This window comes from Chelmon rostratus, chromosome 16 (genome assembly GCF_017976325.1).
Source record: "Chelmon rostratus isolate fCheRos1 chromosome 16, fCheRos1.pri, whole genome shotgun sequence".
Lineage (NCBI taxonomy): Eukaryota > Metazoa > Chordata > Actinopteri > Chaetodontiformes > Chaetodontidae > Chelmon > Chelmon rostratus.
Genome location: NC_055673.1, coordinates 180,001 through 198,506, shown reverse-complemented (window position 1 = coordinate 198,506; position 18,506 = coordinate 180,001). Strand labels below are relative to the sequence as shown.

Below are 18,506 nucleotides of genomic sequence, written 5' to 3'. Positions count from 1 at the left end.
GGTCGCATGTCGACAGCAATAAAAGTCGCTATCGCCCGGTCGATTTCTTTTGCCCTCTTTGAATCTTGTGCTAATGGCTGTCTAAATGACTCGGGTAAAGTTTGTACCAAGTGTGCTGCTTGTTGTTTCTGTCTGGTTCCACTTGTTGTCACACCGGGGTGATGTCGGCGTAAATGTGTGTTCATGTTTGTTGTGTTTCTGTGGCACAAATAAGCCTTGCTTTGGTTTTGAGGGCAGTTGTTCCTGAGGGTTGATATTAGTTGAGATGGTTCTTTTTATTTCTACTGTGTGTTTGTATGTGTTCATTAAGAGGAATGTTTCAAATTTATTGAGAAACGAGGGGTACAGTGTTTTCATTATCAGTGACGATGTGATTCAGCAGCACCTGTGGATCGCCAGTAGGTGTCAGTATGGCTACACGAGTGAGTGTAGAGGAAGCGCGACAGGAAAATCTCGTTATCGTATCTGATAGCGAGAGTATCTGTGGTCAAATCGAATACTGACAACGCTGTGTGGAAATTGTAACAAGGAATGAATATATTTTGTATGTTACAGGTAAGCTGATGATGATATAATGTGCTCACGGGCAAGGGTAATGTGGACACTGTACCTGTGTTTCACTGTTCTCAGTTTTGTTGATTAATTAGGATATCGTTGTTGATGTTAGCATGTTAGCGGCTAATGTGGTAGACGGAGCGTGGGGCGGCCACCAGCAATGAGCCCTCGTGTGAGGGAGCCCACGCCACCGATGTTTAGATGTTACATGACCGCTAAATAAGAAATGGGGGTCAATGGAAAAGATGTCAGGACAAGAAAAAATGTCGTTATCGTATCTGATAGCGAGAGTATCTGTGGTCAAATCGAATACTGACAACGCTGTGTGGAAATTGTAACAAGGAATGAATATATTTTGTATGTTACAGAAATTCATATTAAATATGTGGCACCAGATTGAGCCTCTGTGACGTCATTCTGTGCACCGCTACATATTTTGGCGAGCCAGCCAGGAGGAGTGTGATCCAGCCAGTGGTCCAATCCAAAGGAGACGAGCCTGAACTAGTTTGACGGACCATGGAGCAGCTGCAGGACGAAGTAAGCAGAATGTTACTGCTACTAGAAAAGTCTGAGCTCATCTCTGTGTGCGAGCATCTAAAGTGTAGTGAGCCAGTGGGAGGGTTTGCAAGCCAAACTCGACGAGCCCTCATCAGGTTGGCAAAGAAAACTTTAGATGACATAGAAGAGGAGGAGGACTCAGAATCATTTGAGCAGTTCCTTCAGCACCTGCTGTCTGTCATGAGCTCCCTGAAACAGCCAAAACTAAATACATCAGGAACGGAGTTAGAGGAGACCAGTGAGTCAGACGCCCAGGATGAGGAACGAACAAGGCCAAAGCAGGAACAGAATGAGGCCCAAAAACAGTTGCAGAAGGAAATTGGGATATTAGGTGAGAGACTGAAAATAAAGACAAGAGTAGAGGACACTTTGACTGCAGTTGGACCGCTAACCTCACTGCCAGAGGTGACTCTGAGAAGGGAGTTCCGGATTTGTGGACAGATTGGTGAAGCGGGTCAGCGAGACAAACTGTCCTATACAAGTCTCATCAACCAAATAGAGTCTGGCCAACGGAAAGGACATTCTGAATCTGAGATCATTGAAGCAGTCATACGTGCAGTAAGCCCAGGCCTTCACCTGAGGGAGATGCTGGAAATTAAGAGAGGACTGACACTCCCCACACTCAAGACCATCCTCAGAGGTCACTTCAAAGTAGACTCCTCCTCTGATCTATTGCACCGACTAATGAACATCTCACAAGAGCCAAAGGAGTCTGCTCAGAATTTCTTATTTAGGGCCATTGAACTGAAAGAAAAATTATTGTGGAAATCAGATGATGAGGATGAAGGTGAGAAGTTCAGTCCAGAGCTAATTCAAAGAAAATTCCTTCGCTCTGTAGACACAGGACTGTTGAGTGATGCAGTGAAGTTCCAGCTTAAGCCTTATTTAAGTGATCCCTCTGTAACAGATGATGTGTTAATTGAGCGAGTAAGTGAGGCTTCAAACCTAGAACAGGAAAGGCAGCATAAACTGAGAAAGGCAGTTATGAGTAGGCCCCCAAGAGTCAGTGAAGTGCAGGTAGAGGCATACCCACATGCCTGGCAACTGTCTGTTAGTGCAGAAACTGAAATGAGGGAAGGCAGAACTGAAACAGGAAATAACAAAGAGATAGCAAAGAAGGGTAAGAAAAATCAGGGGCGAAACACAGACCAGGGCGAAGATACCAGTCAACTCATAGAGGGGCTGAAAGCTGAGGTGCAGGAAATAAAGAAGTTAGTGCAAGAAACAGTGGAAGCTACTAAGAAAAATCAGACAGAGGGAATGGACACACAGAGCCGTAGAAGGCCAAGGGGTTGCAGAGCATGCCAGGACGCCCAGTTAGGTGAGTCATGCAGGCATTGTTATAGGTGTGGTCAGGAGGGGCACCTCTCCAGAGGCTGTCGACGAAGCAGAGAGCAGCAGGGAAACTGGAGAGGGCTGCTGAGCGGGGACCCTCAGTAGCCCACGACTCTCCTTCCAGTCCCGTCAAGCATTGCACCACCCCCTCTTCTACACCTCCCCATGCAACATCAGTCAACTACCTTCCACCTCGACGCAAAGCAAAACTCCTGAACCTCATTGGTAAAAGATGCATCGTCCATTGTCAGCTGGGTGGGGTTCCAGTAGAAGCATTATGGGACTCAGGGGCCCAGGCGTGTCTCATTAATGAGGAATGGAGAAAAATGAACTTGCCATACCACACGGTGAGACCCCTTGATGAACTGTTAGAGTCAGATACACTGATCGGACTAGCTGCCAACCAGACACAAATTCCTTTCCTGGGTTGGGTGGAAGTGGAATTCAGACTAGGCAAAGATTCAGCTCAGTCAGAGCCCCTGTGGGTACCCATTCTCGTGTCTAGTGACCCAAATGTGGCTGAACAACCTATCATTGGCTATAATGTGATAGAAGAAGTGGTAGGTGGAGCAGCCAGTCAGCACCCAAAGGCAGAGACCATCAAGAGGGTATGTAATGCCTTTTCGGTAACATTTAAAACAGCCCAGACATTGCTTAAGATAATCCAGAACTCAGATAGTGATGAAGGTGTAGGAATAGTGCACATGGGGAAGAGGAGAATCAGCTTAGCGGCTGAACAGGTCACTGTTGCCTATGTTAAAGTTAATACTGGGGCTCAGTTCAAAGGTCAGGATCTGCTTTTAGTCCCAAGTGAGCAGTCAAATCTACCACAGGGTGTCACTATCGAGGAGGGTCTAATCACTGTCCCTAATGGTAGGTCAGGTTATGTGCCCGTCCCCATTGCTAACACCAACAAGCAAGACGTAATGATCAACCAACGTATGGTTTTGGGTCACCTTAAAACATTTAAAACCAGTTACACTGTTAGAACAGAACAGATAAATGTAAGTGAGGGTGGAAAACAGCAAGAGAATAAACAAGGTGACACAGTACCTATGGAAAGAGGAAGCCAAGCAAGTGGTGGCAAAACAGAAACACAGACTCCAGCTCAGTGGGATCCCCAAGTTGACCTTAGTCACTTAAGCAAGGCCCAAAGAGAGACGGTGAGACAGTTACTAAGAGAAGAGTGTCATGCTTTTTCCTATAATGAAGATGACATAGGCTCTATTCCCTCCTTGAAACTCCACATCACCCTCCATGACACCACCCCTGTAAAGAAAACATACATGTCTGTCCCAAAACCTTTACATCAGGAAGTCAAGGAGTATCTACAGGACCTGCTCAATCGGGGGTGGATCACTCAGTCACGGTCACCATATGCATCGCCAGTCGTATGTGTGAGAAAGAAAGACGGGACTCTGAGGTTGTGTTGCGACTACAGAGAGCTGAACAGAAAATCAGTCCCTGATCGCCACCCAATCCCCCGTATTCAGGACATGCTTGACTCTCTCACAGGCAGCTCATGGTTCTCTGTGTTGGATCAGGGGAAAGCTTACCATCAAGGCTTTCTGGACGAGGAGAGCCAGCCCCTGACTGCCTTCGTAACACCCTGGGGCCTCTATCAGTGGACTAGGATTCCATTTGGTTTGAGTGCAGCTCCCGCAGAGTTCCAGAGAAACATGGAAGAGTGTTTAGTTGGCTTGAGAGATATCATGTGTCAGCCTTACCTGGACGATAACCTGGTCCTTTGAGGACCATGTCTCCCACATGAGGACTGTGTTGCAGAGGTATCAGGGACATGGAGTAAAACTCAGTCCACGCAAGTGTGAGGTGTTCAAAAGGAAGGTGAGGTTTCTAGGTCGTTTGGTGTCTAGTGAAGGCTATACCATGGATCCTGATGAGGTGGCCCCAGTGCAAGCTTTAAAGGAGAGAGTCCCAAAAACGGTTGGAGATTTGAGGAGGATGCTTGGTTTTCTCTCATATTACCGGGCATACATACCAAATTTCTCCAGAATAGCAAAGCCCCTCTACCAGCTGCTCTCCACATCGCCTGTGAAATCACTGCCTGGGAAGCCAGAAAAAAAAGAAAAGTTGGTCAACACCAAAAACAAAGGTAACCTCCCACCTAACACCCCCATACACTGGACACAAGGTCACCAAGAGACTCTGAACTCTCTCCTTGACAAACTAATAGAGCCTCCCATCCTGGGATACCCAGACCTTACACAACCTTTCATCCTCCATTGTGATGCCTCTCAGGAGGGATTGGGAGCAGTACTTTATCAGAGACAGAATCACAAGATGGTAGTAATTGGGTACGGCTCCAGAACACTGACTCCACCTGAAAAAAACTATCACATGCACTCAGGGAAGTTAGAATTCTTAGCACTGAAATGGGCCATATGCGAGCGTTTTAGGGATTATCTGTATCATGCACCTCACTTCCAGGTATATACAGACAACAACCCCCTTACATATATCCTGTCAACAGCTAAACTTAATGCCACTGGTCACAGGTGGGTTGCTGAATTGGCCGATTTTAACTTCTCCATTAAGTACAGGCCTGGTAAGCACAACGCTGACGCAGATGGCCTCTCCCGCATGCCACTGGACATAAATGAACTCATTCAGCAGTGTACAGAGGAAGTGAACCAGGAAGTGATCAGCGCATCTGTTCAGGGAGTCATGGCACAGAAAGATGCTCCACCCCCTTGGGTAACGACAGCTCGCATAGATGTGCTGGCCTTGGTGAGTGATGCATGCTCACCCACACAGCCATTAACACCAGAACAGATCAAGGAAAGTCAACAGAAAGATTCAGTCATTGGTAAAGTTTTACAGTACAAGATGAACAACAGGCCCCCTTCCAGAAAGTCTCTTAAAAGTGAGCCTGCAGATGTAAGAGCTTTGCTGAGGCAGTGGCAAAAACTGTACATGGATGAAAATGGGATTCTCTACAGGAAAGCAGGAGGCAAAAGCCAGCTTGTCTTACCAAAAGAACATCATCAGACAGTGTTTCATGAGCTGCACAGAGAAATGGGACATCTGGGGGTCGAACGGACTCTAAATTTGATCCGGGACAGATTCTACTGGGCTCACATGTACAGTGACACTGAACATTTTGTGACTCAAGTGTGTGAGTGCCTGAAAGCCAAGCGACCACACAGAGCAACCAGAGCCCCTTTGATACCCATTGTGACTACACACCCATTTGAGTTAGTCTCTGTTGACTTCCTGCATTTGGAAGCTTGTAAACAGGGATTTGAGTACATTCTAATTGTCATGGACCATTACACCCGTTTTGCTCAGGCCTATGCCACAAGAAATAAATCTGCAAAAACTGTTGTGGAGAAACTGTTCAATGACTTTGCCCTTCGTTTTGGGTTCCCCAAAAAGATTCACCATGACATGGGTAGAGAGTTTGAAAACCAGTTGATGGCCCAGCTGCAGAAGTCTTGTGATGTTCGAGGTTCTCACACCACCTGTTACCATCCACAAGGTTACATTTCCACCGACGTAGTTTAGCATCGTGTTACACTTGCGACATACCGTTGTATTTTTGTCCACGAGGCGCTTTCCATCAGGGTCATACTTAACACGAAAACCAAAGTAGTCCCAGACGCGAGATTTAAAGGATGGTGGAGGGTCTTCGACTTCAGTTGTAGCATTAGCCATGTTGCAATGAGCTAGCCTCGCATGTATCCTCTGTCTCAGCAACTTGAACTCAGAGTGTGGGAGGCGAGCGCAATCAGTGGATCTGCGCTCGACAATGCAGCCCGGAGTAGTCGAGCGCAGATCCACTGAGGTCAGCGCAGAGCTCCTCGTCAGAAGTTGATTAAAAATTTGCAATTGCGTATCATTCGACTAATGGGGCGTACCGAACCGGGACCACTGTATCGAACGGTTCAATACAGATACATGTATTGTTGCACCCCTAATATATATATATATATATATATATATATATATATAGAGAGAGAGAGAGAGAGAGAGAAAGGCTCTCTTGTGCTGATTGTATAGACCTGTTTCATACACTGAAGGACAAACAGTATTTCGGTGGTTGCAGTAAGCGACCTGCCAGATGTTTGGAGGAAACTGACAGTAAACACTGAGAGCAGGGTGAGGGCAGCCAGATTTGATAGGATTTATGTTAACCAAACCCACAACCACAGGTTATCAGCAGATATTTCTTTACTGGCTCACTCACAGCGTTGTCCCTGTCCCGACTGACCCACGATAAGGTCTTCTGTCAGTCTTTGTCTGACTCTGGAGTCACTGCAGACAGAAAAAAGATTCTGACAAGTTAACTCAACGGTGGAGGAAGATAAAACACAAACTAGTGTCTCCGTAAGATGCACACATAAGAGCCATAGAGAGAAATGGTTTTGATGAGTTAGAGACAGAAGTTAGGACGCTGGAGGACAGAATAATTAACAGGATAGATGACAATAACGACCTGGGAGGACAGGAGGAAAGCTTCACGTAGGTTTTTACACAAAAGAGACGAGACCAGAGTCTCAACACAACCAGATGACGCTGTAACATCAGACATGAGGGATGACTTCTGCTCCAGCTGTGACTCTGACTGTGGCTCGGAGACTGGGGGGGCCTCAGTTCCACCATCTCCTTTGGTGAGATGTCTGCAGCGGTCCAGCAGCTCAGCTGTGGTCTGTCTTCTGGAACTGATGGACTCTCTTCAGAGTTCTATGAAAGTTTTTGGACCCTGCTGGTAAAGGACTTATCTGAAGTCTTCAAGGGCTGTTTGGACTCTGTTTGGACTGGAATAATCCTGATGTGTCTTTCAGACTGATTTAAGGATTATTTGGACACAAACATTTGTTTGGTGATACTGTGTTCCTGAAGTACAATAAGAGATAATCTGTTTCTAATTATTGTCCAAAGACCTGTCCAAACTTCAGTGTTGGATGTAGGACTGACATCTATCGATCGTTTAATAGAGTTGATCATTGTTGTATTCAGTATTCTATGAATGAAGTTGTTGTATTCAGGAGCCGCTGTCCTGTTGAAGGTCTAAGATGGGACTCAGCTGACTCGTCCCTGTTCAGAGACGCTCCACTTACTTGAATCAGCTCAGTGGATTTCACTAGATCAGACTTGCTGTGCTGTGTTTATGTGTCATGGGGTGTTGTGTCAGGTTGTAAATGAGAAACTGGACCAATAAAGGCTTGGTTAAAGGTCGAGGTCTCTCTGTCTGTCCCCCTGCAGGGTCTCAGAGGATCAGCGACAGCGAGTTTTCAGATTACGACTGTGAAGACGGCATCGGGGTGATATCAGGTGAACTCCACGCCTCGTCGTGCACTGTAACACCTGAGCTCAGTGTTAAAAAGCTCAGTCAGACCAGAAGGCGTCAAAGGGAAATTCACTCACACGTCACACAGAAACACGTGATGTAATAAACAGGCTGAACCCGCCGCTCGCTGTGATTCTACTGACAGTCCCTGACTGTGATTAAACTGGTTTGACCGAACCCTCGGGGCCAGACTCGGGGTTAACTCTGTTTCTCTCTGTGTCCAGATTACAGACAGAATGGGCGGGACTTCCACAGCTCCACCCTCTCAGTGCCAGAGCAGGTGATGTCATCCAATCACTGCTCTCGATCCAATATGGTCAGAATGAGGTCACGCTCGCCGAGCCAACCGCCTCCTCAGAGGTAACAGCAGCGTGTGTTTGTGAGCTCAGGTGGACGGTTAGACTAATATAAACTGAGATGAAAACAAAAAGAGGTGAGGTGAGACTTTATGTTAGACTGAGTAGACACAAAACCAGATGAGACCAGATGGGACCAGATGAGACCAGATGGGACCAGATGAGACCAGATGAGACCATCTGGGGTTGTCTGATGTTGTGGTTAATTTCCCCACAGGTGCTCGTTTTTTTTTGTTGGTATGTCACAAAAAGTACTGAAGATTTAATGAGATGAGACCACGTGGGACAATGTGATTGGCTGGACAAGATGAAAGAGATAGAAAGAACAGACCAGATTCAGTAGACAAGGCAAAATGTGATAAGATAAGATAAGATGAGATAAGATGAGATAAGAGGAGATAAGAGAAGAGATAAGATAAGATAAGGGGAGAGATAAGATGAGATGAGGCAAAATGAAACTGAATGATCTGAAATGAGATTAGATCAGACATGACGAGCGATAACACACGAGATGAGATGACAGAAATGTCAAACGTTGCTGAAATATGATGAATGAAATGAAAGATGATGTTTCCTGAAGTGAAATCAGACAAAGAGAGAATAGATGAGAGACGATGATTTTAGTTTCAGTTTCACTTTCAGTTTAGTTTCCTCCGCTTTGAAACAGCTGTTTTCTACTAAACTTTATTTATTTTTGAACTGGTGAACTTTCAGACTCATGACAGCCAATCAGCTTCACTCACTCTCTTCAGTGCTCACCCTTTGACCTTTGACCTCTGACCTCTGACCTCTGGCCTCTGACTTGTGGTTGCCAGCAGCAACCCTCTGTACCCGTTGTACCGGGAGGACGCGGTGCGGCTGCTGCGAGGCTCCAAACTGAGCCGAGCGTACTCTGACGCCGGCCAGTACAGCAGCCTGGACAGGTAGGCAGGTCATAGCAGGACACAGCAGCACACCTGACCTAGGTCACATGGACACCAGCCAATCAGCAGACAGTCTGAGCCACAATATTCTTTGTACTGACTGGATGACTGGTCTAGGTGTTGTTTGTAGTACTGTAGGACTGGCTGTAGGACTGAAAAACAGAACTTTGTACTCTGGCAGTGGTGTTGATTTAAGTACTGGTTGTAGTACTACTGGAACTACATGTTTTAGTTTGTGCTGCTAGTCTTACAACTTGTTTTAGTACCGATCATACTACTGATTCTAGTAGTCATACTACATTTTTACTTGTTGTGGTACTGGTCACACTACTGGTTTAAACACTGGGTATACTACCACCAGTACTACTGCTCCTTATAGTCTTAGTTATAGTGCTGTTTATAGTACTTGTATTACTGGTTTTGATAGGGTTTAACTTGTGATTGCAGTACTGCTTGTATTCCTGCTTGTAGTACAGGCTTTATTACCATAGTACTAGTCCTACAACTGAAACCAACACTACTACTTGGTAGTAGTGTTTGTACAGTACTTGATTTCATACTGGTGAGTTTAGTTTTGGTCGTAGCACTGCTGATGCTGGTTTTACTGGTTGTAGTACAGTTTGTAGTACTGGTTGTAGTCCTGGTTGTAGCTGGTTGATCTGACTGTCCTTCTCTGCATATTTAGGAGATCACTGAGGAGAATGTCTGTTGCCAACTCTCTTGATTCCCATGACAGGTACCGCAAAGTTGGGATAATCACTGTAGTACTAATACTAATAGTACTAGTAGTCAAAGTAAATGCAGGATAAGAGTCTCTACGTTGTCATGTTCATATTCATGTGTGTGTTTTTCTGTGTCAAAGATATTTTAACGGTCCTAGCCAAACTCCATGGACAAACCACATGATGAATGGGAGCTGTGAGGACTACAGGTAAACCCTGGCTTATAGGTGACGTAGCGTTAGAGGACAAAGTTGTCTTTTTAAAACATGCCGGTTAGGACTCAGTGACATTTATTCTGTTTGTTGATATGTCTGTCACAGGGTAGGTTTGTGCAGGTATGTCCTTCAGAGGACTTCTGTCAGGATGAGCAGCAGCTTGTCCTCTGAGGGACACACCCATATAGGTGCAGGTGTGTTCTGGGGTCAGAGGTCATTGAGGATTTGGTGACTCATCAAGTTCTAGAGTTCTGACATGTCTCTGTTCTTTAGTCAGGACTTCATTCCTGACTTCCCCTACGACCCCGACACCTACGACGAGGAACTTCTGAGGTAAACAGACAACAGTTTGACGTGCAGACAGTTTGACAGATGTAGATTTAGAGGACAGTAGTAATTCTTCAGTCTCACTTCCTGCTTCACCCCCCCGTCCAAACTAGAGGCCTTTCTCCAGTACAGATTAGATCAAATGTAAATTTGTTTCCTTGGAAGTCCAAACTGCGACAACAGTATTCGTGTGATATCACAACCTCAGCTGATTAAACACACCTGTGCACCTGTTCCGTGACAGAATAACTGGACTCAGATCAAAGGTCCACCAACAGGATTTTTTTTAGAAGAAAATCCAAACTAAAGATCTGGTCACACCATTAAGTTTCACAGCATATTTAATCTGTGCGTCTTTGTGAAACTTCTAGAAGCTTTGAGTGGGCCTTTCATTTGAGATGATATTGTCACAGATCAGGTGCACAGGTGGATATGCCTTGGATAGGTGTTTTAGTCTGTTTTTTACTGGAATGATAAGGGTTTAATCAGTTCAGCTGATGATGTCACTAAGAACACTGCTGTTCATCAGTCAAGACTTTGAATTGAGTTCTGAGAAAGGCTTTAGATCTTTGCTCATTTCTCTTCCAGCATCCCGCGCTGTGTATGCCCTCTCACTGAGGCCTTATGGGAACTAGAGTTTCTTCTTCTTTGGTGTTTGATATCCATTTTTTAGTGCCTTAAACTTCCTGTCTAATCGCCTCGAAGCCCTCAACAGGTGTGACCGGCCAGCAGTCATCACGGAGATGACACTAGCTAACTCCTCCTGCAGGTGACATGGCTATCAAGGTGACAGCAACCGTGGCTGTTATGGTGACGGTGGTTCATGGTTGTCATGGTGATGTGCAGGTACAGTCGGGGGATGGACCGGCGGGATTACTACAGTCGCTCTCGGTCAGCGGACCAGCGAGCGATGGCAGACCGACCTGTCTACACACGCTCCCACTCCACCGACCGAGCTGACTCCACCTACCAGAGGTCAGGACGCTCTGCCCCCCCCTCACCTGCCCCAGCCAGGTGACCCACAGCAGACCAATCAGAAAGCAGCTCTGCCTCCATGCTGTTTGCTGAATATGGTTCCGATAAGAGAAGCATTAACCACACCCCCTTTCTTTTAACCCCTCTCCCTCTTCTTCCTGATTGGCTCACAGCGACATCACACTACTGACTATCTGTTGTTGTCTGTAAATATTCTGTTGGGTTACATTTGTGGAATTAACCTTAATTTTGTTTTTCTGCATGTGTTTCATGTCAGACTGATTTATTCCATCATTTTCTGATTTAGTTTGCAGCATGCTGGAGCCAGTGGTCTGTTGTTTGTTTGTTTGTGTGTTTGTTTGTTTGTTTGTTTATTGTACTGCATGAGATTCCTGAAGAGCTGTTTTTTTTCTGAAAACAGATTTTTGTTCCCCAACCCAAATCTCCCTGGACTTTGAACTTTTCGTACAAACTGTGACATGTTTGTAGTGAAAACAGAAACAGAAGAAGGGAAACACTGCTCACTCTGATATGAATTTACTTTTTGAAGTGAGACGATGTAAGCCTCCATGTCTACAGATGATAATTACGCGCCAAAATCTAAAGTGTAAGCAAACAGTAGCACTCAGGAACGTAATTTAGACAATATGAGCAACCAGAAGCGACTGGCCATGCCAGAGAAACCCCTGAGTGGATAATGGTTCCATCCTTTGGTTTATGCATTCACCTGAAGAGAATGGTATATCATCTTTAAAGAAGTCAGCACAGCTGCTGCTATGGACTACTGCAGACTCTCTTTGGAAAGATGCTTTGGAACCAGTTTTTAGAAAAGTACAGAAGTAAGCTTTAATTCCTGGTCTTGTGTCGTTATTGAAGGCAGACCTTCCACTGCTGAGACCACCATGGACACGGTGTCCTGTGATCAGTGCACTGACTTACTGATTGCGTGAAGGCAGCACTTCGGTCTTCAGTCATGTGCAACCCTCAGGACCATAGAGTATTAGTTCCTTGCTTTTTGTTGTTTAGCAGTTAGCATAGTCTAGATAAAGCACAAATCTACATAAACAAAACCCTTGACTTTCCATTACTAATATGGTGACAACTTTGACCCCTGACCTTTGACCTCGCAGCCACTGCCTTTTCTTCCTTCCTGTCAGTGTAGTTTGAGTCCTTTGTTTTTTGCCAACAGGGCAGACCCGCGAGGTGGATCAACCCAAACTAGTCCATCAGGAACACCAGTCTGCGGCCGCCGAGGACGCCAGCTGCCGATTGTCCCGCCCAAAGGAGCTCCTGACAGAAGTAAGTCCTTTAGTTACCGGTCAGGTGGTGCCTTCAACCAAGCTGTTAGCTACGCTCTCATGTGTAAGGGTGTTTTCAGGCTTTATTGTGATGTACAGTTGTGTATCGTCAGCATAAAGGTGGAGGGAAATTTCTATGAATGCCTTGAGCCAGCGGGAGTGAATATTCTAAATATTTTAAAAATGGACCTGGGGGGATGGTGGTGGTCTAATAGTGGATTTTGTCTTTCAGATGGAGGGGAACCGTCTGACATTGTGCAGACAGGTACAGAATGTGGTCTGTGTGTAGTTTAAGACCCAAGTGATGTTTCTTGGTAGTACATTTGAAAAAAAAGGACTTTGTAGTACATCTAGTATTTGTTTGTACTGTTAAGAGTTTCGGATGTGTTTAAGAAAATATACTACCCATCTTCATCACATATGGTTGATCCTTGGGCATGCTGGGAGAGGTAGTCCCTCCAGAAGGTCCAAGACTCTGTACCAGGATTGTCTCAAAGTCAGTCTGTCTCAAACTAAATCCTTCATGCTTCATGAGGTCTCAAAGTGTTTCTATCCGTTGTGGATGTCTATAAAGCCAGTGGTGCACCAACGTGACTCTTTCTTTCCAATTCAGTTTCCAGTAGCTGAATTCTGAGTATCTGCTCACACAGGACTGATCTAAAACCAGCCTTCTGTTTGTCGCACATGTACAATCTGTGAAGCCTGAAGGAAGTACAAGCGGCTGCCTTGTGGACCCTGACTGAAACTTCAGACAGGCTTTAGATCAGCAGATAGTCACCACAAAAAACATGAAAGCTTAATACAGTCCAGCCTTTGTAGAAGACACAGGTGTATTTCAAGAGTTCACCTGGGAACAAACTTTATTTATCTGCTTTTTCAACATTTGCAACGGGTTTTGTCTGTCTGGAAAATCAAAAGCATCTCAGTGACAGAAGGTGGTTCTCCGACTTGTTCAGCAACACTTGATGTTGAAAGCTGAGTTTTGAGACCAGGGAACTGAGGCCTGAAACACCTGATTCCCACTGGTGCTTCAGGTACCTGCGTACTGTGCCGCCTCGTCTCAGATTGGATCAGTGTCCTTGTTATTTGTCCTAATTTCTGAAAACTAGAAAACTAGCCATGTGATTGGTTAGCTGCTGAAACAGGTCATTTATTCATCACCTCGTAGTTTGTTTTCATTCATCTCTGATCAACTTTTCTTTTTCATCTGTCAACAACCTTTTGCTGTCCATCAGTTTTGGACATGACCACCACAGGAGGGCCACCTGCACCTGCTCCTCCCTCTCAACATTATCAGGCCCCTCCTCCTGTACACAAACAAGGCCCTCCCCTTGTCAATCATCAACCGCCACCTCTTATACGAATCCAAGCCCCACCTCTTCCTGGAACCGCCCAACCCCAACCACATCCTGCACCTGTACCTGCACCTGTACCGGCTCCTGTCCAAGTCCAAGCCCCACCCCTAGCTCCAATACCTGCCCAAGCCCCAGCCCCAGCCCCAGCCCCAGCTCCTGTACCTGCCCCAGTGGTGTCCAAAGCCCCGCCCCCTCCTCCAACACCAGCTCAAGCCCCGCCCCCTCCCCCAACACCAGCTCAAGCCCCGGCCCCTGTGCCAATGCCAACTCAAGCCCCGCCCCCTCCTCCAACACCAGCTCAAGCCCTGGCCCCTGTGCCAATACCAGCTCAAGCCCCGTCCCCTGCCCAGGCACCTGCTCCAGTCCCGCCACCAGCTCCTGTAATTCAATCACAGCCACCCCCTGAGCCCAACCTTCCTCCTGCATCTGCTCCTCCAACATCTGTCTTGACACCTACCCCTGCCCCCTCACCTGCCCCCTCACCTGCACCACCCCCACAGACTCCAGGTGTGTACATCACAGGTTTAATGTGTGTGTAAAGCAGTCTGTCTAGTCAGTCTAGACCTGTAATTCCAGTAGAACCAGTAGCTGGTGTTTGTGTCAGACATTCTCCATCATCATTGTTCATTCATTCATTCATTCCTGTGTTCATCTTTATTACATCACACTGATGACATCACATCCCACCTGTCCATGTCAGAGCCAGATAGACGCTCAGCGACACCTGGAGGGACCAGAAAAGGCAAGTCAGAGTCTCAGGTGGATCTGACGACGTGTTCAGATGATCCTCGTCAGCTCGTGAACTCAGAAAGCCTTTAGGTTTTGTTGTCCAGGTTGATGGTTGAGGTGCTGATAAATACTGGAATTTGATTGATCCTGCTGGTTTAACTGGTTTAGTAACAGGGATCACCTGTAGTTCGGTGTAATCTGACCAATCATCTCTCTCTGCCATGATGCAGAGGTCACATGGGAGGACCAGCAGCAGAAAACAGCCAATGGTATGGTTCCACCTGTTAGCCAAGACCATCCCCAAACAGGTAGCCCCTCCCCTCCACCTGTAGACAGCCCAATCTTGTGACACGTTAGTCACCTGAGACTGTGACGAGCTGATTACAGGAAGTGGATCCGTAAGCCTTGGTTTGGATTTCCTGTGTCTGCGTCTTTTTGCATCTGTCTAGTCACCCGTCCATCCATCCATCCGTCCGTCCCTCTGTCCGTCCCTCTGTCTCCGTCCCTCTGTCCGTCCCTCTGTCTCCGTCCATCTGTCCGTCCTGTGATTCATCCATTTATTCTTTTCTGGTTAAGTTTGGTTGTAAATTATTTCTTGTCGGGTTGATGTTCTTTTGTTTTCCGTCCGTCATTCATCCATCCATTGTTGGAACGTGAAGGGGAGGTGTCAGCAGTGAAAGAAGGTAGAGATTCATGTATATTAATGAGTTAATGAATGAAGCTGCTGTGAGTTTGATCTTTGTTTCCATTCATCCCGCTTTCATTTCATCAGGAGACATTTTTCTTTGTCTCGTCTTGAGAAACTGAAGCACAGATTCTGAAGTGAAAACACTCAGCTCAGATATTTCACATGTTGATCTCTCGAGTTATTACGAGCGCTCAGGCACGAGGTCCTGGACTTCAATGCACGACTCAGACAAAAAGCCCCCCAGCCAATAACGAAAAGATCTCTCAATACAAAACGATAACTCACGGCGCTAAGGATGGTTTTTCTCAATCTTCTCTGAGGCGAGGTGGGCAGGGCAAGAATTATTTCTTCATGATGTGATGTCACTTCTGTTACATTCAGTGACCAACCAGAGAGCTGCCAAAGCAATGACATCATTGATTTTGATAATTAAAGCTAGGATACCAGAGTGTTGTAATAAACTCTCCTCCTCTGTCTCTGCAGGTGTGATGAAGGATCCGTCAAAGGTGAACAGACTGAAATATGACATCAACATATTACACAATGCACACATCACTGATGATGTCACACACCTGTTCACCTGTCCTCTGATGTCTCCAGATGAGGGACTTTAAATCATCAGACAGTGATGTCAGCGATGTGTCGGCCATGTCCAGCGACATCCAATCTGTCCGTAGGATCAGGTGAGAGCAGCGACCAATCACAGACTGACGATTTATTTAGTGACCTCTATAGGCCGCAGTGTTTAATACACGTTCGGTCTGATGGGGGGGTTGATTTCCGGAGAAAACCGAACAGTGTCCAAAACGGAAAACGCTCATCGTTTGTGGAGCGTGCACGTGATCAGCAAATGTAATGTGACCCCATCCCACAATGCATCAGTCACCCTAAAGCATGTTTCTGTCTCGGTTCCATCACGCTGAGTGTGTTTATGTTAGCATGTTGGCTTTTAACTACATGTTATTAGCATGTTACCATGTTTGTTACGATCGTTACTCTTTATCATTCTGTCTCTTGCTGCATGTTTCTGTCTGCATGCTGCTGTTCCCTCCTCTCATTGGCTAAAACAGTCGGGTGGAGGCTCTGCAGGGCCTCTCAGTGGAGTTGGGGTCAGAGGGGACACAGGAAGTAGTGGGGGCAGCAGAGGGCAGAGCTACGCTGCAGAACAGCGAATCAGTGGAGGAAGGAGAGGAGGAAGAGCCTGAGCCTTCGAAGTAAGCCATGACCAATGAGGCCCTCCATGCCATTTGTCATAGCAACAATTGTGACTCCGCCCCCTTACTTTCCCTGTGTGTGGCTGTAACCCCCCCCCCACCACTAGGTGATTGACACTTGTGATTGTTCGTCCCTTCCCCTGCAGGGCAGCGGCGGCGGCGGCCGGCGCTCCTCTCACGAAGTCGTCGAGTGTCGGCGGAGAAATTTGTTCATTGGGGAGAAACGACGACGATGACGACGACAAAAAGCGACGCTCAAGCTTCGGAGCGAAGATGATGGGAATGGTTGGACTGGGAAAGAAGAGTCAGAGCGCCTCCCAGCTCAACCCCGAGGGTCAGTCCCAATTTAACCAGTAACCATTAAAATCACCAGTAACAGCAACCACAGCCAGTGATGTTTCTACAGGTTGCAGACGTCCAGACCTTTTAATCACCATATACAAACACATGCAGTTCAGCATTATAACTGCAGGGGGTGACCTGTGTTAAACATCTCAATCAAAAACTGAAATACAACTCGAACAAACGAACAAAACATCGTCTGTACGATAAACCAGAGTTAGCTTCATCGACAGAAGCTGGGAAAATACTGTTAATCGAAATGAGACTCGAGCTAAACACAAATGAACCTTTGAAAACACGTATGTTCAGCCACAAAGAGAAATAGAGCATTGTTTAAGTCTTATTCAACACCTGCAGAATCGCAGTGTTACCCCCGACTGCTCAGAAGCTGCGTTATCTGTTTGGTCTGTCGCTCTGCCGTTAAGAAGAAGAAGTGACTCCTCTTCTAGCTGTTTTTGGTGAAATACAACATTTATTCTCAAACGTCTCAGATTTTGATTTGTGAGACACAAAAGTTAACTGACCGTTACTGCATCCAATGAAAGCCTCAGCTTGTGGAACCAGTTCAACCAGGAGTCGTCCAGAATCCTAAACTCAACTCTGATTGGTTGGCGAGTGTCAGGTTATATATTCTCGCACATATTCAGTTACCAGCTTCTTCTCCTGTCTGTCTGTCTGTCCATCTGCCTCCACCCATCCAGAGGAGGAGAAGAAGAAGAAGGTGGTGAGACTTCCTGTCCAGAGGAGTGTAGAAACCGGTTTGGCCATCGAGTTTAAATCTCGTTTCACCCGACAACAAAGCCGCGACCCGGATGCCGAGGAACCCAAACCTGGAGCGTATGAGTGACTCCTTTTCCTGTTCTCGCTCCTCTTTTTAATCCCTCACTCCTCTTTTTAATCCCTCACTCCTCTTTTTAATGTCCCACTCCTCTTTTCATGTCACTCCTCTTTTTAATCCCTCACTCCTCTTTTTAATCCCTCACTCCTCTTTTTAATGTCTCGCTCCTCTTTTTAATCCCTCACTCCTCTTTTTAATCCCTCACTCCTCTTTTTAATCCCTCGCTCCTCTTTTTAATGTCTCACTCCTCTTTTTAATGTCTCGCTCCTCTTTTTAATCCCTCACTCTTCCTTTTAATGTCTTGCTCCTCTTTTTAATCCCTCACTCTTCCTTTTAATGTCTCGCTCCTCTTTTTAATGTCTCGCTCCTCTTTTTAATCCCTCACTCCTCTTTTTAATGTCTCGCTCCTCTTTTTAATCCCTCACTCTTCCTTTTAATGTCTTGCTCCTCTTTTTAATCCCTCACTCCTCTTTTTAATGTCTCGCTCCTCTTTTTAATCCCTCACTCCTCTTTTTAATGTCTCGCTCCTCTTTTTAATGTCTCGCTCCTCTTTTTAATCCCTCGCTCCTCTTTTTAATGTCTCGCTCCTCTTTTTAATCCCTCGCTCCTCTTTTTAATGTCTCGCTCCTCTTTTTAATCCCTCACTCCTCTTTTTAATGTCTCGCTCCTCTTTTTAATCCCTCACTCCTCTTTTTAATCCCTCACTCTTCCTTTTAATGTCTTGCTCCTCTTTTTAATCCCTCACTCCTCTTTTTAATCCCTCAC

General features: G+C 46.1%; 1 protein-coding gene across 15 annotated transcripts in view; it reads left to right on the top strand.

Annotated features, from left to right (window-relative positions):
• The window catches only part of rims2b (regulating synaptic membrane exocytosis 2b), a 52,096-nt gene that overhangs the window by 29,184 nt on the left and 4,406 nt on the right, over window positions 1–18,506 (top strand). For 6 of the 15 annotated variants that reach the window (XM_041955296.1, XM_041955293.1, XM_041955292.1 and 3 more), the window contains 17 exons: window positions 7,675–7,743; window positions 7,984–8,119; window positions 8,931–9,038; window positions 9,724–9,774; window positions 9,901–9,969; window positions 10,249–10,308; window positions 12,467–12,576; window positions 12,808–12,840; window positions 13,811–14,437; window positions 14,631–14,672; window positions 14,890–14,928; window positions 15,319–15,342; window positions 15,831–15,853; window positions 15,948–16,030; window positions 16,418–16,561; window positions 16,708–16,895; window positions 17,605–17,740. In XM_041955296.1, the coding sequence (XP_041811230.1) occupies window positions 7,675–7,743; window positions 7,984–8,119; window positions 8,931–9,038; window positions 9,724–9,774; window positions 9,901–9,969; window positions 10,249–10,308; window positions 12,467–12,576; window positions 12,808–12,840; window positions 13,811–14,437; window positions 14,631–14,672; window positions 14,890–14,928; window positions 15,319–15,342; window positions 15,831–15,853; window positions 15,948–16,030; window positions 16,418–16,561; window positions 16,708–16,895; window positions 17,605–17,740 (1,942 nt within the window). Of the gene's footprint in view, window positions 1–7,674; window positions 7,744–7,983; window positions 8,120–8,930; window positions 9,039–9,723; window positions 9,775–9,900; window positions 9,970–10,248; window positions 10,309–11,148; window positions 11,317–12,466; window positions 12,577–12,807; window positions 12,841–13,810; window positions 14,438–14,630; window positions 14,673–14,889; window positions 14,929–15,318; window positions 15,343–15,830; window positions 15,854–15,947; window positions 16,031–16,417; window positions 16,562–16,707; window positions 16,896–17,604; window positions 17,741–18,506 lie in introns of all 15 variants that reach the window. The other 9 variants (XM_041955287.1, XM_041955289.1, XM_041955295.1 and 6 more) reach the window with 9 other exon arrangements.